Consider the following 23,639-nt stretch of genomic DNA (forward strand, 5'->3'; position numbering starts at 1 on the left):
GTTTCTTCTGGTGATTAATTTATTTGCTTTAATGCAAAGCAGCAAGAGAGGTTCAGAAAATCGTAGATAAACAAAGCCATTTTCTGAAGTACATAGAATTAAATGCTGGAAAATTTTACAAAATTACAGATCTGATTTAAACTGACCCAAGCCAGACAATCCAGATGCATATGTATAACTTCTTTAAACCATGCTGTTTGCAGGCACTGCAGGAAATTTCAGTCTTAAATCTTGTTAAAAACAAAACAAAACAAAAAGCTCGGAACAAACAACAACCTCCTTCCTCAATACACACACTCAAGCACAACAGGCAACAAACTCAAGACAATTTATGAGCAATAGAATTAAAACTTACTAAATATTTACAGGTCCAATCTAAATTGATCAAAGGCAAAAACCAAGTGTAAACCTTGAACTTCTTTATATCGTGCTTTATTTTCTATAAATCTATCCACAGTCTATTCTAGAATCTATCACTATATAGAATCATACAATTGTTTGAGTTGGAAGGGTCCTCTGAAGGCCATCTTATCCAACTCCCCTGCAGTGAACAGGAGCATCTACAGCTTGATCAGGTGCTCAGAGCCCCATCCAGCCTGACCTTGAGTGTCTGCAGGGTTGGGGCATCCATCACCTCTCTGAACAACTGGTGCCAGTGCCTCACTATTCTTATTGCAAAAACCTTCTTTCTTATGTCCAATCTAAATCTTGCCTCTTTATTTTGAAAGCATTTCTTCTTCTCCTACCACTACAGACTCTGAAAAAGAGATTGTCACCTTCTTTATGTTTTATATGTATATATAAAATGTTCAAGCAACTATGAATAAAGATGTTCATAATAATTGGATCTTACTCCAACTCAGTAAGTATAAAGAAGGAAAAAAATTCTAAAAACAACCAATTGGACACTAGCTTGGCCATAAGAACCATGATGATGCCCATGAGCCTCTTCCTGCTAAAATCCCTTGGAGCTCCATCACAGCATGGAATGCTGCTCTGTGGGGTGCTGCTCTAAGTGCCTTCAAGAGACTGACAATGAGATCTGCTTTGGCATGACAATGGGTACTGTGAACGTGCAACCAGATCTTATATTTTACCACCTTTCACAGCCATTTAGAAAAGAGGCAATATTCTATACTTAACAGCACATTTTTCTTCCTATTCCATTGCTGAAGTAAATTGCTAGCAAGCCTTTTAAAAATAGAAGAGATCAAATAGACATAAAATGTCACAGTGAGCTTTCTAAAGCAAAAATAATCTACCATATTGTAGCAGCACATGGATGCTTTCAGTGTGAAATTGAAGCAGTCCATTTCTCACAAGCAGGGAGTTAAAGTACTCACAAAATGCCTTTGCCACCCTCTGCCAGGGCTTGCTTTTGCTCTCACTGCGTCCCTTACACTGATTGCTGATATGACGAACCAGAAAATTTAAAGAGAAATAATCAGTTAAAAGATTGGCAGGTAAATGGGATTCAGTCAAATGTGATATGTACTGGGGATGACTTTCAGAATAGATTCTCAGGCTCCTGTTCAGATCTCAGGTTTTGGCCACCTTTCATGGCCATCCAGTATGACCCAAAATGTACCCTGACTGCAAAGCTTGGCTCATGCGTAATAAACACATGTGCTGCAATCCATCCTGGATACTACAGACCACCAAAGCAGAAAACCAGGTCCTGTCCATGTTATCTAAAGAACATAGGTCTATATCTTGCTACTTGGATAAACTCAAGTTCTTTGGGTTTTACAAGCAGTGACAAGCATGTTCCTCATTTGGAAGCCACAGAAACAACTGATGTGCAAAAATCCTGAGAAAGAATAAAATAGCTAATCCTTTTTTTCTTAGAGAGGATTTTCGAATGAGTTTTGGGTTAGGTACATCATGAATTCCAAACTAGTGCATACAATAATTGTGCATATGATTGCTGTAATTAACCCTACACACTAAATGTAGATAATAGTCTTGGATGTATTCAAAAGGAGGCAGATTCAGACTTGCTTTGCCCAAGCTGTGAGATAACCAAGCATCAGGCAGCCTCTGCCAGACCCTTTTGGGTCGTGCATCCGGGTGCCCACAGCCATGCCAGTAAGTCCTGGAGTCTGCTCAGACAGCTTGATAACTTCCAGTACAGGGCTGGCTTGCAACCAGCCACATCAGGACACAGCAAAGTGAGCTTGGCCTGTGTGCATCCACCTGCTTCTAAAAACCTGCTTTATAAATATTGTATTGGACTATTAACATGGGCAATTTTCCTTTCCACTTGAAGATCATCTCTGATGCTTATGATATGGTGCTTGATTTGCTTTTCATGATCTAGGTGCTTATTTATCACCCTGAGCAAGGAAAAGAGGCACTCCATTCCCTTCTCATTATTTGAATAAACTTCTTGCCAGTTTTGATTTCAGGTCTGCAGCTCCAGCCCAAAGTTACATGTGTAGCTTTCAAACACTGCAGAAGGATGTTTATTTGTGCTAGGATATATTTCTAATCAAAGGCAGAAATGAAACATGAACTATACCTGTCCATCACTGAAATTTCAGTAAGTGCAGTTTTACAAAATTCTTGATTTTGTGTCAAATGTCTACATTTTACTCCAATATCTATGCACATTTATATAATACACCACAGCAAATACCTATAAAACCAATTGGGTATTTATGCAGGTTTTTTTACATCTATTATGTAGCCTGTGTGCCTCATCTGACTCACGTAAGTGCCTGCAGAAAAAGCATATACCATCAGCAGCTCTGAGCTTGCTGCTCTTTCCAGTACATTCCTTCTGTGGGTGAAGCAACGGGATGAGGCTGGCACCCTGCTTGTTGCTTTGCACAAAGCAAACATCACCAGTCAAGTGAAATTGAACCCATGCTTCTATCTAATTACCCGAGATCTTGGGGGGCTCTTAGAAGTAACGTGAAGTCAAAGCCCTCTTCAGGAGTTGGACTGTCCCCTCCCTCTTTAGCTTGCCCCAGCACGGAAATCACACGTTGGTTGTCATATCTCCATGACCTCCTGTTTCTGTGAGTACCTAAACTTTTGCCCTTACTCTCATCTCTGTGAGCTTCCCCAGCTCTCCCCACTTTTGCCTTCACCCCCCACCAATTTTCTGCTGAACTAATGATAGCTCTTTTGCTGGGAGTTTTCAGGCTCCCTAATTTAATTTCCTTATCACATATGAAACTCTGTGGTCCTCAAGCATTTTTCATACACAGGCTCATTAATTTCCCCTTCACTAACACCAGAAGCAAAGAGCAACAGACTTACTTGAGTTTTCCCCATCAAGGGTATGGGTGGGTACCCAATTACTGACTGCCAGGAGACTTCTCCAGAGATAACATCATTGATTTCCTCTTCCACATTCAGTTGAAATTGGTTCACATATGCAAAAAATGGAAGACAGAGGGATAGACAGATTGAAAATTATGTTCAAAGTAAATGCCTAAAATTCCTACACCCATTTAACGTGATGTCTCATTTTCAAAAAGTACAACATTAAAAGTAATTAACATTTTTTAAAGTGATGTGCTGCATATACTGAGGTCTAAAGCCTGAGCAGTGGTATCCATTTGTTTAAAAATGAGTCATAAAATTTCCATCAGACTTTCTCCATCTCCTCCCAGCACTCCCTGCAAAAAACCCAGAGGACTCCAACACCTCATCAGCACTACATCTTCAGCTGGCCAGAATAGAGAAATAGTTTCAATGCAGCCTCCTCCACCACCATGCTGGAACAGAAAAAAGCCCACTCAGGCAAAAGATCAGTCCCTTCCTTCCTTCCCACTTTCATCAAACTGCACAAACACATAGTGCGTTCTTCTTACATCAACATTTCACCCCTTCCACCAGCAAAGAAATCTCCTTTTCATCCTGATTAGCCCACAGCAGCCCACACTTCTTGGGAGAAGGTACCCACCACATATATTGGAACATATTTCCTCCAGATTTAGACCAACTTAAAGATGCTGCACACAAGTGCATATGCAACGGTTTGAGTGAAAGAAATATTAAATTCTCTATTTATATTGTAAGTCATAGAATCATGGAATCATGAAGGTCAGAAAAGACCACTGAGATTATTTAGTCCATACATCAACCCCCTCCCATATCCCCCACCACGATCACTAATCATGTCCCTCAGTGCCACACCTCCACGTTTCCTGAACACCTCTGGTGACACCACCAGCTCTCTGAGCAGCTTATTCCAAAGTCATTTCAAAAAGCACTGAGGCTGGGTCATTTTGTCTTGGCCCCAACACAGCAATGCCAGGATGCTCATAGAGATGTAAGGAACCCTCTCAAAAGCATGCAGAGCTCGTCAGCAAGAAACCAGCCTGAAAGCCTGGCCCTGGAGAAGGAAGGGCTGCTGGAGCAGCAGCCTGTGCCTCGCCCGTTCCCAAGTTACAGGGTTTTACTTTACCCACAGAAGCCTGAAAAACCACAATGGTAATGAAAATGTTAATGCAATCTGAGCTACTTCAGTACTAGTAGGGGAAAACATTAAAATCTCATGAAAAAAGTAATGAAGCTTTCTTTTTTAATTATTTTTTTATGCACTAACCACGTAAGAAAGCAATTTATCAAAACCTTACTATCCATCTGATTAATATTTTGCACGTTGCAGGAATTCACAACTAACATGAACACTGGTGAGCTGTAAACTATTTCTTTTCTTGTAAAAATTGTGAAGTGTCCAACAGTGCTACTAATACTGCTGCAATAAAATCTCTAACAAAAAAAAAAAACAAAAACAACCTAACACACAAACAAAAAAAAACCAAAAACCTAGAAGCATTTTAGAAGTACAGAAAAAAAATCTCACTAATTCTCATGTTTATATTGCTTCCTTTCCTTTCTCTGAAAAAAAAGAGAGTCATGCAGCTATGTTGTTATGGGCTGCAATCTGGCAATGTTTAAATAGCATTCATCCTAGTTACAGCGTGAATGGCAGAGCCCTAAAGGAATAGAGAGGTATGGGGAAGGTTATCAGCTCAGCTAAGGGCATTTTGCCCCTTGAATCAGAACTAAGCCAATGTACCATTAAAACATTAAGCTTATGTTTTAGATAAGCTACAGCTCAGAGAAGACTGATAGGCAATATTGTTTTGCCAGAGCAATGGTGATGGAGCAGGGAACCAGAAAAGCTTTGTGGCCTCTTCCTGCCATGCAGGAGGCAAATAGTTCATGGTACACCATGCAGGAGTGTGCCGTGCCTCCCAGGGCTCCCAGTCATACTCCTGCTGTTAAATATTATTTGGGAAACAAGAAGCAAGTCTTCTGTTTTATATTGTTTGTCATCATAATGGCTTCTCCTGACCATGAGAACTACAAATGTTATCAAGGAATATATGAGGCCATGGTCCTGACAGACTGCTGATATTGACAAGGTGTCAGAGACCTCCCTAATGCTGTACTATCCCAGAGCTTATGCGAACATCTGCCCAATTAAACTTCGGCTGACATACAGATGTGAATTTTGCTGCACAATGACCTTTCATTTTGACTCTGTAAAGTAACTCCAGTATGAAGGCAAAGAGCAATTTTAAATGATGAACACCTGAAGCGTAACAGCATACAAGTGAAACTTTATCTGAGAGTCATAAAACATTTTAAGAACAGTAATGGGTGAAAATCAATCTCAGAAGGGGGACAGCACTTGTACATCACTTGAACCCTATTTAAGGACTCAAAATAGGATTTAAGGGGAACTTATGTGGTACATGATACTTGTACTGACACTGCGCAAATCTGAGTTTCACCCATTAAAGACTTAACCCTCAAAGCAAGCATTCCTTTGAGGACCATTATTTTTATTATACCCACAGCTTCTTAAATGAAAAAGAATGCCTTTTACACAGCCGTTTTATCTTATGAGGAGTCTGGTGGCTCAGTCATCTTCAGATATCTCCACTTCCCACCTTGATGCTTCTGCACACCATGCCATAAATACCATCCTGCCAGTTAACGCCTTAACAGGGTTAGCCAAAGCAACACCATAAAAACAACCACAAAACCTCTGATAAACCAGAGACGAATAGCATGTGCTACTGTCTAAAAACATTCTGTCATTTCAGAGCAAACTCTGGAAATCACAAGCTTGGAGAACAGGGGCCTATGTGACATTCACACCTCTGACTGCAGTCGCGTCCGAGTGTTTGGCGTTGGCTTCAAGGATTCTCCCCATCTGCACTGTGAAGTCACCAGATTAATTGTAAGCAGCTTCCCATGAGTTCATCAAGTATTGATGATACAGTCATGCAGCGGCACGTTTGTATTAAACTCTTCAACCCTGAGCAGTACAGAGTGCCTTCCCACTGCCACAGTAGGAGCAGATCCCATTGCCAATGTGTTTGCTATGAGTGGGGGGAGCTGAAGAAACACAGCCCTTTCCTGATTCCTCGGAAATGCAAAGCTACATTTTGCCAACTTTGTTCTGTGGGGTTTTGTTTAACCCTTGTTTGGTTCAGCTACACTGCAGTCCAGTGAAGCCCAAAATCACAAATATTATTTCTCATTTTGTACATCTGCAATGCATATGCTCAGTTGTTTTCTTAAACTTGCTTGAGTGCTAAGTGTTGCAGTTAAACACAAGGCTTCCTCCACACAGTTATAAGCTCCAATAGTTCAATACCAAGTCACAAGTTCTAATGACTATTAAACCCATCTCTTCTGCTAACGCTATAATTTTATTATGAACAACTATACAAGGGCAATGCTAGGACTGAATTATTTGGTACAGCTGCATGCACAGACAAGAGATGTGGATTCATCTCATAAATCTACCTCATAAAAGATGTTCAGCCTGATTCCCTTTCATTCTTAACAAGACACAGCTGAGATTAGCATACCTTGCTCACTTGCAATATCACATGCCCTGAGCAAGTAGTGACATTTGATGCAGTCAGTCTAGATCAGTAGCAAACATTACCTGAAGGTGTCAGAAGGTACTCAAGCTGCAGAGCTCTAGGAGCAGCCACAGCGTTGCTCCACCACCTCCCCATGCTCATCCTAGCTGCTCATCCAAAATTACTTCCTAAAGCAACAGGCCGCTTGCATGCACAGAGCAGCATGGATGGCTCTTTGCTGTGGTTATAGTAACATCACCTCTTTTAATAAACCATCTGTAAACGCCTTCTCTTATTAATTAGAAATATAAGCATATGTTGACAACTGGAACTTCTTTGTATGAGCCCTCAGTTTCTGCACTCTCCTTCTGTTTAACTGTAGCATCTCAACGGCGAATGGATATCAAGAGAGCAAGAAACCACACAAGCAGATTTTCTCAGCTCTAAGGCTGTTGACTGCCAGATTCCTCTTCTGAACATTACAGAGACGGAGGCTGTGCACTTTGTAGCTGGCAATGAGCCGTTCGCAAGATGGCAAGTGAAAGTAGGAATTTCTTCTTATGTTTCTAAGACATGATTTAGAAGAAGAAAATCAGTTGTCATGGTAAATTAAAAAGCAAAGTGCATGTGCATCCCTTCGGAATAGAAGATGCCTCGCATTAATGTCATGGAGATGGGGGAAAAAACACAACAAAAACAATGGGAACTAAAAACAGGTGTCTTTGTCAGCAATCCAAAAGCACAAATTGCAATCACTTCTCCAGGTAATCACCTGAGATTGATGCAGCTGGACTAATCAATTGTTAATCATTAGTATTTCCTTTCTGGAAACTCCAGCTCAAACTCATGATTAGGAAGTGAGTGCAAAGTGGTTCTGACCCCTGGTTTCAAGGCAGACATTTGCACTGCACACTGAGCAGGCATGGCACCATCTGGTCTTGGATGGCTATGCGTGCAGTGCCTGCACGAGCTGAGTCAGCTCTGCTGTACTCCTAGCCTCTTTTGTGACACTTAAATTCTAAATATTTCTAGGAAATTGGTGTCTGGCTGACCTTGTACCTGCTCCCTTTGATCTAGTGTTCAGCCTGGCTGGTAATTTCAGCAGATAAGTTCCTTTGCTAAGACTGAATTCATTTAAATGCCTCATCACTGAGAAAAATATTTTGCAGTGGAAGAAAGACCGCAGATGTGTTCTGAACACTGCCATATGTAAAAATAAAACATTTTGGTGCAAAATTTCTGTGAGAGCAGAGCCCACCCACCAGCCCTTTCTCCAGTGCAACCAGGATAGGTGGCGTGCAGCCAGATTGCATTACGACTCAGTTTGCTTTCAGGAGCTGCCTTCCAGCCATGACAAGGTCTGTGTCATTTTTCTTACTTTTTTTCCTTCCAAAACATAGGTAGAAGGCCTTTTTCCTTGCACTTGAGTTCAAAGAGATCTCCATGCTTGGAAGCCTTCTGCCTTTCCCCTCACCTCTGAACGCTGCAGCAGAACGAGCTCTGTGGCTGGGCAACGTGTGCACAATTAAATCCCCTCTGTCCCACTCTGGCATGCTAATCCCAGTCCTCCTGTGGATTTTTTTGCTGAATGAATTGTGAAGGCAGAAGTCAGAGCTTGGTTTCAAAAGCAGTGAGCTGTATGTGACAGCACAGAGAACAAAATGATGTCAAGATAAAAAAAAGGGTTTGAAATGAGTTCCACAAGCGTTCAAAAATTTGCACTCCAGAAAATTCCTGGTATGACTTACTTCAGTGTTGAACTTCATGTTTATATTAATAGATACTTTCTCAAATGCAGGAAAAAGTTTTTTCCCAAAATCAAAATAAATATTTCTATTAAAAAAAAAAAACAACATTCGATATTCTCAAAATCTCTCCCCAGACTCAAAGCAAATTTCAAGAGAATCAGCAAATTTTTACGTAAGCTTTTTTCATTACCAATGTTGAGGGAACAAGAGCTTCCCAAGCTCTTTTCAGTGCTCTTTTATGTATTCATGCTTCATATTTTACTTGTTCTTTCCATGGCATCGTGATGCATGTTGATTGAGAATACACTTGTTACACCAAAGCTCATGGGATAATTGGTTTGAATATCAAAACACACCTCCCACTTGGGCAGCAGTTGACACAGGCTGTCCATACAGACACTAGGGTGAAGGGATGGGAGAGCCAGGCAGGCACTTATCTAATTTGCGAAGCTGTTCTGTGGTTATCTTCAATTTGTTATCATTGTCTGTATTTGTCAAGAGCAGGAAAAATATATTTGTTTACAAGTCAGTGAGGCAGAAGCTAAATTTGAATTCAGCAAGTTCTCACAGCTTCTATTTCTCGTTTATAAAACATTCATATGAATCAAATTGTACCTCAGTGATGAGCGACACAAGCAGCCAAGATAACTTCATGGTGCATGAAATGCACTGTGGGTAAAAGGAAAGACCTCTTCCCTGTCCTCACTGCTGGTCCAGAAGCAGCTGCTCTCCCTTTCCAGGGGACACGTGCATTCAAACAGGCAAGACAGAGCTCTCAGCAAGCTTTTGGTGTCTAAGGGTCAACCCAATCTGAATAGAGATTTGCCCCTTTTGTCTTTTGGACTTTGTTTCACATCACTAATGGAAAATCAACTGAAACAACTATAAAAGGACCCAATTCTAAAAAGGCATCAAAATGGAAGTTTATAATAATCTGTATTATAATCAATAATATGTAGTAATCAAAATAATCCATTTTGAAATACAGATTTCAAAAGAAATGGAAACAGTTACCTTCCATTCACAATGCTCACTTCAGACATAAAAATTAAGTCTATTTTATAGCTTTTTATATTTTTCCCTGTCTACTCATTTCACCCATTATTAGTGCACTAACACTGAAACAACACTGGACGCTCTGGGTAAAGAGAGAAATGGAATGTAAAATGCATTAAGAATAACATATTCTTAATGCATGTTCTGCTGCCAGTAAGCATTGCAGTTCAGAGAAGAGAGAGGCCTAGAGTGCTGCCTCTTTTGTTTGTTCTTCTCACAGTGAGGAAGATAAGCTCTTTAGAATCATAGAATGATTTGGGTTGGAAGGGAACTCAAGGATCACCAAGTTTCAACCCCCATGAAGTTGGCAGGGTTGCCAACCTCTAGATCAAGTACTAGTACTTTACTTCTTCAAAAAGTGTTTTTACATTTGGGATTTCCACACTAATCTGGTATCTTCTCATTTCTATTAGGAAAAAAAATTAAATTTAAATGTAAACTCACATAACCCTTTTTATTCTGTAAGTAGTCATATATTAGAACTGCCATCCTAAATTAAGGCTTTCTAAAGAGCCTACATGTACAGGGGTGCCCGAAATAGGACCATTGCTGTCTGATATTATCCACCCTAGCACTTTTTAGAGGTTAATATAAAGCATCCTTTCCTTTTTTTCTTCTTAGGATTATTACTAACTGATTTACCATATTGTAAGAAAGCGATCCAGAAGTTCAGCCAAATATCTTACTTTCATTTCACACCTTCCTGAAATCCATCCTTATAGTACTCAAGTCCCTGCGCAGTCTCCACAAGCATACTGAACAAATAAAAAAACAAAAACAAAACAAACTAACAAAAGAAGCACCTAATGGCAACCAGAAAAGTTGAATGCCAGCTGAGCCAAAAGATCTTTTAGTATTAATGAATAGTTTCCACTTTGGAACATTAAGCAATTTGTTAGCTTGCAGTAGAGTGACTCACAAGTGCTTTAATTTGTCTTACTGGCAGGCATCCAGTTCAAGGGTGCAACAGTATATGCTCCAAAACGAGCAGACAGTCTCCATATGGAACATTATTACTTATAAGGATGATTTTTGTATCATTTAGATCACTGATGATGGCTTCCAGTACAGTAATTCCAGAGTGCTGACCCTGTACGACGCAGTCTGCCAGGCCTGCGAATCCCATCCAACTGGACTTTGTAAATTAAAGGTAATTTAAAGAGCATAAATGTTTAATATGGATCATTCATCTCCTCCCCAGCCCTCTCTCTCCCTCTGATGCACTGTGCACAATAACTGTTATAGAAGAGGAAAACCTGTTTCATAGTTCAGCAGAACAGCCTGATACTTTTCTGTCTTTCATAATCTCCTGTCTGTGAGTGTTTATATATATATATTTTATGTATCTATATGCACTTTTTATGTTGGACCTTTCTCAGAAGGTTGCTTCCCAAAGAGCATGGCAGAGAACAGGTATATGTGTGGATGTCAGTACAAATAAATAAGGCTGGGCTGTGGCTGCCCTGCCATGAAGCTTGTCTCTGCTGTTGAATTATCTTTTCTAGGAAGCTCAGTTAGCTCTCCCAGGCTAGTTGGATGGGGTAATGCAGCTATAAGGTATTTCACTTCTACACCCATTTTCTGCTGTCTCAAGAGATATACTATGACGTATGTTACGCAGTCTTTGTCATGAGAAAACACCCTTGAGAGAACGTAAAACATTCTTGCTTACATTAAATAACACTAAGTACAAACATATAGTGCTTTGACAGCTTCAAAACCATAATCAAAAGCCTAGTGCTATGTTTAAAACTGCCAGCGCACTGGGAACTCTCAGGAGAGCACTATATCCTTTTGTTTTCCTGTGAACTTTCCAGTGTAACATCCTTCATCCCTTGAAAAAGAGATTGCCTGCTCTCATTTTCTATAGGACTGCATTAGACACCTTTTCTCTTTTTCAATGGGGCTTTAAAAGATACTTTTGGAGGGTGCTGATAAGAATATTTGAATGTGCTAATCCTGATTTCCTACCCTGAGGCAAGTACAAGTGAACTGGAGACCAGCAGTCTTCATTCTTTTAAAATGAAGATTAATCAGGTACATTGTAACCGATTTGCCTGGCTGTTCTCATTAACACTAACGGGAAAACACAGTTTTCAAAGTTGCTCTGATTGCAATAAAGCATCAGTTACCAAAATAAAATGGAAGATCACATATTTCTAAGTAAGTAGAAACTGGTTTATAAACCCAAATGAGGGCAAAGCTATTTCAATTTAAGAATAAAAATAATTATGTCATAACCACGTCGATTAAAACTATTTGTTGTTATTTTTACGGCAAGGGCTTTCCCTATTCTTACATTTTTGGAACTCAGAAATAATATACATGCCATCTCAATATGCTGGTTTTCTTTTGGTGTCATAATAATTTTTAGCCTGAGATGCTTCAAGGGATTATTTGAACTAGGCTTCCAATTGCATCAAACCACTTTCTAATTACTCCTCTTATAACACCACTTTGTAATATCTAAATTGCTTTCAGAAAAGGTGTTTCAATTAAGGGACATTTTATACCAAGCCAGCTTGCATGCTCTGTTCCTCTTTTATGGAGCCTATTCTCTACCACATTACCACATCAGAAAAACAGCAGCTTTTTCATCAGAACTTCAAGCCTTTGAAAGCAACGATGTAATATAATCTAATTCACATCCAAATTTTAACATTGGAGATCTGTCATGTTGTATCACATTGGGAAAATTATGAGTGTCCTTTTAGGTCTGGGTTTTGTGGGTATTTTACCTATTGCACTTGATGTGGTACTATGCCACCACCAATACTGCCCACTAACCCATGTCCCTTAGTACCACATCTACATGATTCTAGAACACCTACATGAGATTTCACAGAACTCACATCTGAGAGCTACTAAATAGTCACCACATCAGTAGTCACAGCTGGGAATAACAATCATATCCACTACATACTGTTAAAATGAAAATAGAATCATGCTCACATTCATCTATGACAATCAGCATTACATGTTATCTGTGATAAAGTATTCAAAGCTACAGGGATCTTACGTGGAAACTGAATGATCTCCACGTCATTCTTTCTCCCTGTCACCATATAAATTGATATCGATTTATTGTTTCAAGAGACAAGCAAGATTCTGCTTATCTCTAAAATATATTAACTGCTAATTTTTTAACTTTCCTTCTTTTTTTTTTTTTTTTTTTTTCCTTGCATTCACCTCCCACCCATTTTTATTTTCTTTTTTGACAGGACAATACTTGTAATATAGATGGACTTTGCTATGGGGAAGGAGAGTCAAGCCCTGCCAGTCCTTGTCTTCTCTGTGAACCTGATATCTCTAAGTTCACCTGGTCTATTAATGAAAGTAAGACAGCTTTTCCTAAGATTTAGAAGCTCTTAGTTGGGAATTTAGTACTCAGTTTATGAAATGCAGTTTCTCCATTTGTTGATATGGATCTATTCTGCATAGTGCTTGTGGACTGTTTACAGTGGGAATAATTGGGTGCACAACAAATAGGGACTGAACAGACACACAAAGTACTCCACTATGTGTACTATGCATTTGGCTTCTCCTCTTGTTCTGGCTGAAACCTGACAAATCTTTCATTATTAAAATCAAAATAATGGCTTATAAAGAAGTTTTTCATATGCTGATAACCCATGCAGGGCCCTGTGATGGTGATGGACCCTAAAAACATCGGTGATAGTCTCACAGGTACAAATCTTTAGGGGAACAGTTTGAGGAAAACACTGCTTTCAAAACACTAATGTATATTTTTGGTCTGAGCCAAATACTGTCAATTGCCACACAAAAGACCATGGAATGGCCCAGACTCTAAGTGATAAGGAAACCAAGCAGCTCATTGTGCAGCCCTTCATAGCAGGGGTCATGGGGAATGCTGCCTTTCAAACATACAAGCACCTCCTGAATGCTAATGGCGGCACTGGCCTTCTTGGCCACCTGGGCACACTGCTGGCTCATGTTCAGCCAGCTCTCAACTAACACCTCCAGATCATTTGCTGCCACATAAGATCTGGCTTTATGTTCTTTTGTGTCTATAACACCTTTTACCCTCCATCCAGTAAACGCCATCTTTGTGCTTATCTTTAAAAGCACACCATCATCAATATTTCATTGATTACTTTGGGCACAACTTTTATGGGCTCCACGTCTTGATTGTTTGTGAAGCAGAAGTTAAATTAATAGATGGGGGAGAAGCAGCTTAGAAAGCTTTGATAGCACAGCAGCAATGAGTAAATGCAGAGGCATTTAAATAGCTGCATAATGCGAGGCATCCTATGGAAAGCAAAGCGTGATAGAAGGATATGCACACACAAAAGAAATGATGCAAAGACACAGGTTGTCTTTATGGGAACAAATATACGGGTCAAATTTTAGATTGTGACTTTAAATTATCATAAATATTCTCTAAGTTAAAAATTACTGTGGACAAGTTGCACTGTGAGAAGATTCCTTTAAATGTCGGTATATGTCAATTTGTACTGCTGGTTACGGAGGAAAGAGGCTGGAGATCAAGAAGGCTTCTGACACTGAGATGAAATTTCCAGCCCTGCATAGTGCTGCTGTCACCTGAAGGTATTCATTTGATCTTACTTTTCCTTGGTTTCTAATATTAAAATGTAATGCTTTTCTTTACCTTGCCTTGCTTGCATCTTTTTATTGTAAATACCTTCAGGCAGCATTTGTCTATTACTATACAATAGCTCAGTATAATTAGGCTTTTATCATCATTAAGGAAATACTGAATGTAAACAACACTGAAAACAACACTAAAAATAACAAGACCAATGTTGATATGCACTCCTGTCTCTGGGGATAGAGAATTTCAGTATCGCAGATGTACATCTCCTGGCACTGAGAAGATCTTTATTCCAGAAATGTCCAACTTAATTCAATTAAACTGCTGAGGCTTAATTACCACTCACGTGTAAAGAGAGTAGAATCTACTCAAAGGAAGAATTTCACAACTTTTGCCACCAAAAGTTGCCCAGCCAGTTTGTCATTCATCATTTTGAGAATTGGCTTGCTTACATTTAAACAGAACAGGGTAGAGTAGGGTAGGGTAGGGTAGATCAGCATACATACAATAGAGATACAGTTAAAGTTTCACTAAGAACTAGGGGACACGAAGCAGTAAGAGGTTACAAAAGATATGCCCAGACTCCTCCCATGTATCTGATACACATAGACGATAATCAGTATGAACATGAGAAAAATAGGAGTAAAGAAGTGCGTGTTTGGTAAAGCCATTTGCTGCCTCTAACATCTAAATTGTTTCCTCCACCAGTCTCAGGATACTTTCATCACTGAGAGAACCCCTACAAAGACCTGCACTGCGAATCTTTACACGGTAGAAACAAGAATTTATGTAATCATGGTTTCATTTTTGCTGTTTAGACAACCTGCCTCCTGTGTTCCAGGCCCCCTCCAGCCAGCTGCTGACATTTATTGGTGAGAATTTTGTTTACCAGTTAACAGCGGTGGATCCAGAAGGGTCAGCTGTGCTATTCATCTTAGAGGCTGGGCCACAGGATGCCAGGCTCTCTCCTGCTGGCCTCCTTATCTGGAAAGTTGATTCAGAAGAAACGCAGACCTTTGAATTCACTGTGTCGGATGAATGCAATGCGCAGAGCAGATACGCTGTTGAGGTAAGAAAAAAATACTGTAAAGAAAAGGACAACATACCTGTTTATCATGTTCTCATTTTGGCACAGTTGTCATTATAACTAATAGTTTGTTACTCTCTAAAAATAAAAAGACCTCAGCTATTTCCTCATAAACCCTTATATTATGCAGCATAGCAATAATGATCAATTAATGGAATAAATATCTCTGAGAACGTAGAAACTATACATACAATGAACATGAGAGAGTGCTATTGATTGCTGTTTGAAAGAACTCTCTTCTAGAGCCTGTTAATGGTTCATTAATCTGCTTTAAAATTCACATTCTGCATTTGGATCATAGAAAAAAAAAAAAAAAGAAGTATATAACATAAAAGACCCAGCTTTAGCTATAAAAGGAAGATTATAACTCATTCTCAATGATATCTTTAGAGGATGTCTTGCTCTTATGTCATTACTCCACACTTTAAGTTTCTTGGCAGAGCTCGTGCATGACTTTATTGCATAGCCTAACATTAATCCCATGATAGGATGAGCTAATAAAGTGGGATGCAGAACCCTGGCACAAGAACAATTTTGTGAAGAAAAGGATATTTTTCCTAAAGACTCTAATTTCCACTCATTCAAACCACTCGCATCAAAAATACTGAGCTGCTGAACACAGGCAGCAAAGGGGAAATGCTTCAAACTAGATCTGCATTTAACAAGATGGGAGAGTACAGAGGTTTGAATCTGTTGAAATCCCTTTCTCATCCATATGTAACATGATTATGGATCTCTTTTCCTTGAGAGAGAAACTGGGTGAAGAATGCCACAATCCTCATCCTGACTGGGAGCCATTTATAATGTAAAGCAGTAAGGATGGTACACAGGCAGGCAAAGAGAAGAGATTTTTCATTTCTTTGAAGAATGAGGAACAAATCTTGCCCTCAGATACCATGTAAAAACTGCTGTTATAGCAAATAGGGCTTCTTTCTCAAAAGAAGTTAGAATGTGCCCCTAAGTGATGAAGAAAAAAATCCCTTTAAAGCCAAGATTCCAGTCAGATAAATAAGTATGCTGAGTATGAGACCGTCTATCTAGACAAAGGAAATTGGTTAGAAATAAGTATTCATAATACTAGACAACGTGCTTGCACTGCAAATCTGGCCTCTCCTGACAGGTACCAATATACCTCTCAGCAGTCATTATTCAGAGGAATCTTATCACAACTCTCTTTTGCCTTCCTCAGGTTCGAGTGAAGCCCTGCAGCTGTCTCAATGGCGGAACGTGTGTTACCAATATTAAATTCCCCCCGGGCCTTGGTGAATATCTGTGTTTATGTCCAAATGGGTTTGATGGAGGGCTTTGCCAGGAAGATATTAATGAGTGCAAATCAAACCCGTGCAAAAGCGGAACTTGTGTGGATGGTGTGGACAGCTATGCTTGTCAATGTCCCCCTGGTTTAGGAGGTAAGACATCCTTTCTTCCAGCTCTAACAAGAGACAAATTGCATTTCAGGAAATTTTGACTGCAGTGGAACCACAGGAATATGTCAAATGGTCAACATTAGATTCCTCTTCTGACTTAGCTTTTGACAGATAACATGTAAAAGCAGCAATCTAATTATCCATGCTCAAGGGAGGAAAAAGACCTAGAGGTCCACAGCCTGAAATGACCATGATAGAATGGTCAACCACTGTATCTCAGCTTCCTCCAGCTCATTTCCCAGCTATCCACATGCGAGATGAGCCGAAGGAAGAAGTTTAAGCCTTAGAGAACCACAAGCCCATTTTGCTGTCAGACATACTGATGGAGCAAAGTCTAAGCTTTTAAGCTGTTCAGGGCTGACCACAATATGATTTTAAGGGATACAGGCAAAAGGAATGATCATTGCCCCCAGAAAGTTCCTTTCAGAAATGCAGAATATAAAGCACGAAGTGGACAAATAGAAGGAACTGCAGTGAAGACAGAAGAGGTGGCTGCAAGACATACAGTGCATACAGAAACAGAGGGAGTGAGAACCTGAAGCGTCAGGTGAGAGAGCAGCATCTCATAGATCACAGAGGTGAGAGCAGCTTGGAGCTGTGCTGGGCTGTGTGGAGCTGCTGCCAGTTGTCATACAGAGCCCTGCACCTCCTCCACACCGGGACCCACACTCCAGCTGCTGGTATCACAGCTTGCTGCCAACACAACAAGCTTTCACATCAGCCCAAATATGCCTTCTGGAGCCTCACTGAAGCTGCAGTCTTTTTGTTTGCAGTTTATCCTTTCAGGGGGCAGAAAGCAAATCTAAACATACAGGATTTCTAAACGTGGCCTTTTCTTAGCTTTGCTGCTAGCATCAGTGCCATTTAAAAGAGCAGCCACTTGCACAGTAGTCATTAGTTTGATTAGTCATTAGAAAGGGAAGGCTTTGCCTTACTATCCATTCATGTCAGAGTCAAACCAGCCTCCCAGCAGTAAAGGAAGAGTACTAATAGAAACAGTTTTAAGATACCATTTGGGCCAGAACCATCTGAAAAGGAAGGAGAAAAAAAAAACCAACATCTTAAGCTGAACTCAGATTTCAGTGCTTGAAATCTTTGTAAAAGAATAACTGCTCTGGTCACATATGAAAGCGTGAATGAATTAATGACACCCAAAATACTGATTGCAGTACAGTGCTATATCTTTGAAAATTTCAAGAAGTAACATCGAAAGCACTTAACTGTTACTGCATATGGTATCTATATACAAAAACCATGAATGGATTACCCTCAGTGGGCTCATGGAGGCAGGAAGGCATCCCTTCTCTCCTTCAGTTGTTCATCATGCCTTTTCTGTTTTAGTCATGTGGGATTGAAAGTTCAGACTTCATTACATATAAGATTCCAATAGAGATGAAACAAAAGCAATTCAGACTTGGGAGCTCATAAAAGTGGCCAAAAAGTTTCATTATAATGACTCCAGGTAATGGGACAGTACAGCCAAGATCTACTATCGAAAGTGTTTATGCCACAAAATACTACTGAGAGAGCTATGCACAAGCCTATGAATAGAGAAGAATGATAGAAAATGAAATTTCGATCAAAACTTCAAACAAAAATCAACACATTTAGAGTGGCATAGTCTTCAATTCCTCTGGAAATAATTTCCCCAGGGAAATTTCGGAATATCTTCAGCTGGATTTGGTTAAATACCTTAAATACACTGTTGAGAATAATTCCTCACTGCCTTCAAGGAGGTAGATTAATGGATAAAAAACAACTCCACGAGTTAATAACATCAGTGTGTCTGCTCCTGTTCACTGACCTTCACCAGTTTCTCATTCCTGAACATAGATGGAACGAAATGTATTATTCCACATAAAATAGTTTGCCATAATTATAATGCTTTATTTATGAACTCATATATTCTAAATGTGTATATTCTAAAATGTGGTTCTTATTCTTACGCAAACATTCAAGAATGAAATATCCAACACTTCAGAATAACTTGCTTGAAAGCAGCATACATCCAGCTCTGAAAATAAGGACAAGGGACACCTTAATGGCCAGAAAAACAGTTTTCCTGAATCCTTAAGCCCTGTCAGTTTAGATAAATATGAAGTGCTTTTCCTGTACCTCCCCGGCCCAAAAGCTAAAACAGAATCAACAGCAAAATAAAAATATGATTGAGCGAAACAGAAATACATCTCAAAATTTTAATAGCAGGTGAGAAATTATAAGCAAACGGAGCTGAAAGCCAGCTGGGAAGGAGATGATTTTACTTCAGGGCAGGTTCTGTGACAACAATAAAATCTCATCCTTGATGCTGTGTTTATGTCTCAGTTCCCCAGAAAACCATCAATAATCTAATGAGAAGGCAATGCTATACTGCTCAAGTGACAGCATCATTTCACCATCAAATCTTTACAAATGATAGGGAACAGGTAGTAGAAACAAAATGTTAACTCTTTTGAGAGCTTCCAAAACACCACTGCAAGAGAAGAAGGATAAAGAACAAAGTGTTTTGCTGAATGGTAGCAATTCAGGTGCATCTGTGTATCTCTGGCAGTCTAAGTGCACAACGCAAAAATAGGAACAAGGCAGGGAGAGCCATAGGAAAATGTGAGAGGATGATGACTCCAGAATTATTAATACTTCCAATTTCTGCAGAGGTTAACACATGCTTATCTCATTGTGCATTCAGAGCTCGTTCATTCTCCTGCACCAGTGTTAACAAGAATTGCCATTGTTTCTTCTTTCGGTCAATGAAAGCAAGAGTCTTATCTTCTTGAGAACAGAACACCTTGAAAAAACTGTGTCTAAATCATAAAACCATCCTTTCTTTTCCTATGTATCCGTTCATTAATATGGGGGCAGAGAGGAAGAGAAGGAAACTGGGGAAAAAAAATTGTTCACAGTTTATAATAAAACCTTACAGTCTCTCAATGAGATTTCCTCTTCATTTAGATTCAGCTTAACTTGAACACTGTCAAAAAGTCCTTCTCTACATCTGTAGGTGGTCAGCTTCTCTCAAGGCATGAAAGGAGTTGATCTCAGCCAATTTCTCATGCGGGGACAGAGAAATAGAGCTGGCAAGGAAACAGATGTTTCAACATTGCAACCTGAAGATCTTTTATTCCTAATATTTTCATTTGTGCACTAGCAGTGTCAATAGAACTGGGACTCCCTTGTGTTGCAGCACACTGGAGGTCACGCAAGCACAGTAACTGACATTTTTTGTTGAAGACAATTTTCTATCAATTTCTACTGCCTCTCCAGCAACCTTCAGCAAAGTTTAAGACTTTCCAAACGTTCTCCTCAGATACTGCTGCATTAACATTATGCCAACATTAATCAGACAGCATTTAAAACTGTCTCTTTTAGTGAAACGAAGTGCTGCTTGCATAGTTCTACATTTAAGTTCGTTGGGTGGGTTTTAAAATTTAGGCTGGTATTTATGGTTTCCTTTGCTTTTTGGAATTCTCTCATTTTTGAGATTTTAAAGTCAGACTTTTGCAAAACAGTGTGGAGGAAGGAGGGAAAAGAGGAAAAGGGATTGAGAGAGAAGCAGATCTTGTTACCCAAACTGGGAGCTTCATTTCCACTTTGATTGCCCCTGGTATCATGTTTCATCTTTATACTAAAGGAAAGAAAATAATTACTAATCTAACTGGAAGAAAACTCATTCAATATTTCCCACAATTTGATGTCTAATAATTTCCTAATGTGTCATCAGACAGCAGTATCAGATAGAAACAGCATCATGCTAGCAATGTGCTAATTAAATTATACAGTATAAACAATAATCCAAAATGTAACCAAAGAGAAAAAATAAATGAATACCTGTAACACTAGGTGATGTCCAACATGCATAAAACAAGGAGTGCTTTCCTAAGCAAGAAGCATGCACAAGTAGAACAACCTCTATTCAGATGGCAGCAGAAAAGGGACATGACTTTTGTCCTGCTGTTCATTTTTTTTATTGCCCACAAGAGAAAGCAGGCATGAGAAGGTGAAGCCACTAGCTCCACGGAGGCAGCACAACCAAGAGAGATTTCTATTATATTTTCTTACATGAAGATGCTATTTTAACTTGAAAGGAGCTGTGGAACCTGAAACACTGAAAAAACGAGAGATTATGCTGCAGAAGATGAATAACAATGTTCTGTTTCTTTAGTTCAGTTTCCTGTGACAAATTTGCATTTTGAAGAATGAAGTTTTAAGAATAAAAAGAGATTCTATCTTAGTCAACCTGAATATCCAATAAGGAACAAGGCATTCTGAATATTATGCAGCAGAAAGTCCCTTTCTTGGGACTCCCCAGAAAGTGTCCCAGTTTCATTGGGTATTCTACAAGGAGAAAAGAACAAAGGGCATTCCTTAATACAGATGTTATGGAATAGTTCAAGACTGGGCTACATGTTCCAGTAACCAACAGCAGCCAATCAAATTTTTTCAAGTATTCAGCAGCATGTTTATCTGAAGCTCAAGTGAGTCTGTAAACAACACTGTACATGATTACTCCACATCATTTCACGTTCAGATAGTCATTTTAGCTTTGGGGTCAGCCTCCTCTACGGGTATCCATTCATTCATCCAGTGCTGTGACTGAACATGAATTACTTCAAGGGATTTTAAAATGTTTACATCCAAAATCATCAATAGCCACGATCCACTGTTTGGGGTTTAGATCCCACAGTAGCTTATCTTCTGAATGCCAGCTCTGTGGGTCACAGACATTTTCAGACAATTCCTTCAAATTTTAATTTAAATAGAAAAATCTGTTTTGTTTTAATTTGATCGTTTTGTCAGATTCACCTTTAGCCAGACTCTATCAGGCTGTTGTACAATAAGCTATTAATAGTGTGACATTCCCACAGAAATGAAAAGCATGGAGTGTTGTATCCTAAAGCCAAAATGGGTACATTGCCTGCATTGGTGTATGACAAAGATCTCACATAAACACGATAACAAAAACAGAAGGTAAGACATGAAAGGCAGAGCAATAATTTATTTAATAAGCAGCGCTTTCTAGGAGCTGTAGTCCCAAGTTCAGCACTCCTGGTGCCAACAAGAACAGTACTAAATAGTCTGATGAAAATATGTTTAAGGCCAATTGTGGGGAAATTGATGCTAACGTGAGTGACATCTCCTGTAATGAGTTCACAGATAAGAAATAAGCCTCAATCTGAATGAACATTTAAGCTGAAGAATAAACAGGGAATATCTCCTGATTATTAACCTCCGCTTGGTTTGCCACAGGGCTTACTTGTCAGGAAGACAAGAATGAGTGTGAAGAAGGTCTGTGTTTTCCAGGAGTGTCCTGCATGAACACCTTTGGATCATACGTGTGTGGAATTTGTCCAAGTGGGATGGAGGGAAATGGTAAAACTTGCAAATGTAAGAGCATGATTTGTTATAATAGAAGGGTAAAAATGGGCCCACTTCTACTGCTGTTATCCTCAATTGAGTACTTTGTCATTCACCTCAAGGACAGACTTTTAAATATACAAACCAGACTACTGTCATCTTATATTAATATGGATAATTGCAAATTGGTCTCAGTTTGCTGTTTTTCACTGCAGTTTAGTTTCATTTTGATTAGAATGAACACCATAGCATACAAAAAAGGTATTTTTCAGATGTCAGCCAGATAATTTGCCAAGGACGTTCTCCAGGTTCCCCACTACTTCTCTCCTAAATAAATCATCTACTAACAAGTAGCTGGGGAGCACCTCAGGATTAGTTCTGTTCTGAGTGAATGCTGAGCGGAATGGATGTGGGGTAAGAGGAAGAAGATCCATGTGCAAATCCTTCACAGATTTCACCTCTCTGAGGTGTATTTCATGAGAGGGCGAAGCTCACAGCTGCTGAGCTTGTGTTTGGCATGAGGTCATACCACAGATCCAACAAGCAAAATAAAAGGCAGGAACAATTTAATACCTTTTCAGTATGCATTGCTGAGGTAGTTCTCTGCAAACTCTTGAGCAGGAAGCTACAGTGACTTTCTACCACGCTGAGACCTTTCCACTGCATGAGACATAAAAGAACCACACTCTGCTTTTTTCAGTCACACACGAATCTTCTCCAGTAATGACATTTGGTGAGCAAGGACAAGAAAACTCAACATTTGATGTATTCCTCACTTGGTTGTTGGGGTTTCCAATCAAGTCCAAGAAAAAAATGATGCAGATGTTAACTTTTTCTTATATTGACTGCCAAAAGAAAAAACTGATTTTGTCTGCTTTACTAAGAATCCCCTCAATCATACTGCCAAACACCTGCATAGAAATGTTTTCTTTTATGTCTTGTTTAGCCATGCTGATTATTTCAAAGTGATTTTGGACCTGTTTCATGATTTTCTATTTTTCTAGGTAATCTGACAACAAGGAAATTTATACAAAACTATGCTCAAAATAGATCCGAATCATGACTTCTTCCTTTGCGTTTTTTTAATTGCAGATATATTTCCTTATTTCTAAAATACACATTTGTTAGAACAAGCAAAATAGAGTAACTAGAAATCATCCTACCTTCTACTAACACACAGGCTTACCATGCCCACACTTTCCTCACTGAAGGGTAAAGGCTTCTCAGAGGAAGGAGAAATCTGAAGTAATTTTATAACTGCTAAAGCAGTTCATAGCTCACTGCATTATTCAACATATATAAGTTTCATAGTCTTGGGCTCTGCTAGGAGCACAGAAAATCCAGGGCAACAGCTGTGTAACTTAAAACAAATGCAGTGTTGGCAATCCCTAGATCATCCAAGAAATTCTCTTCAAATTTTGTATAAATTGATATTTTCTAAAGGTTCCAGCAATCAGCTTTTCTCTTTACATTCATATATACTTAGCACAGATATTTTAAAACACACAAAGTTTGCAAGTGAGCTAAAGCCAACGAACACACACAATGCAGTTT

At 39.3% G+C, this 23,639-nt stretch overlaps 1 protein-coding gene and 1 long non-coding RNA gene across 10 annotated transcripts in view; one reads left to right on the plus strand and one right to left on the minus strand.

The window, feature by feature from the left end:
• LOC128077358 (von Willebrand factor D and EGF domain-containing protein-like) overlaps positions 1–23,639 on the plus strand; it is a 287,642-nt gene that overhangs the window by 206,693 nt on the left and 57,310 nt on the right. For all 9 annotated transcript variants that reach the window (XM_052676473.1, XM_052676478.1, XM_052676472.1 and 6 more), the window contains 7 exons: positions 6,075–6,211; positions 7,228–7,389; positions 10,695–10,799; positions 12,871–12,985; positions 15,041–15,291; positions 16,499–16,718; positions 21,978–22,115. In XM_052676473.1, the coding sequence (XP_052532433.1) occupies positions 6,075–6,211; positions 7,228–7,389; positions 10,695–10,799; positions 12,871–12,985; positions 15,041–15,291; positions 16,499–16,718; positions 21,978–22,115 (1,128 nt within the window). The remainder of the gene's footprint in view (positions 1–6,074; positions 6,212–7,227; positions 7,390–10,694; positions 10,800–12,870; positions 12,986–15,040; positions 15,292–16,498; positions 16,719–21,977; positions 22,116–23,639) is intronic.
• LOC128077361 (uncharacterized) overlaps positions 1–23,639 on the minus strand; it is a 189,300-nt gene that overhangs the window by 13,958 nt on the left and 151,703 nt on the right. The window contains exons 3-4 of the long non-coding RNA XR_008204945.1: positions 15,112–15,283; positions 3,268–3,353 (exon numbers count right to left, since the gene is read on the minus strand). This is a non-coding gene — a long non-coding RNA (uncharacterized LOC128077361). The remainder of the gene's footprint in view (positions 1–3,267; positions 3,354–15,111; positions 15,284–23,639) is intronic.

Source organism: Tympanuchus pallidicinctus, unplaced genomic scaffold, assembly GCF_026119805.1.
Source record: "Tympanuchus pallidicinctus isolate F22 unplaced genomic scaffold, pur_lepc_1.0 scaffold15, whole genome shotgun sequence".
NCBI classification, from domain to species: Eukaryota; Metazoa; Chordata; class Aves; order Galliformes; family Phasianidae; genus Tympanuchus; species Tympanuchus pallidicinctus.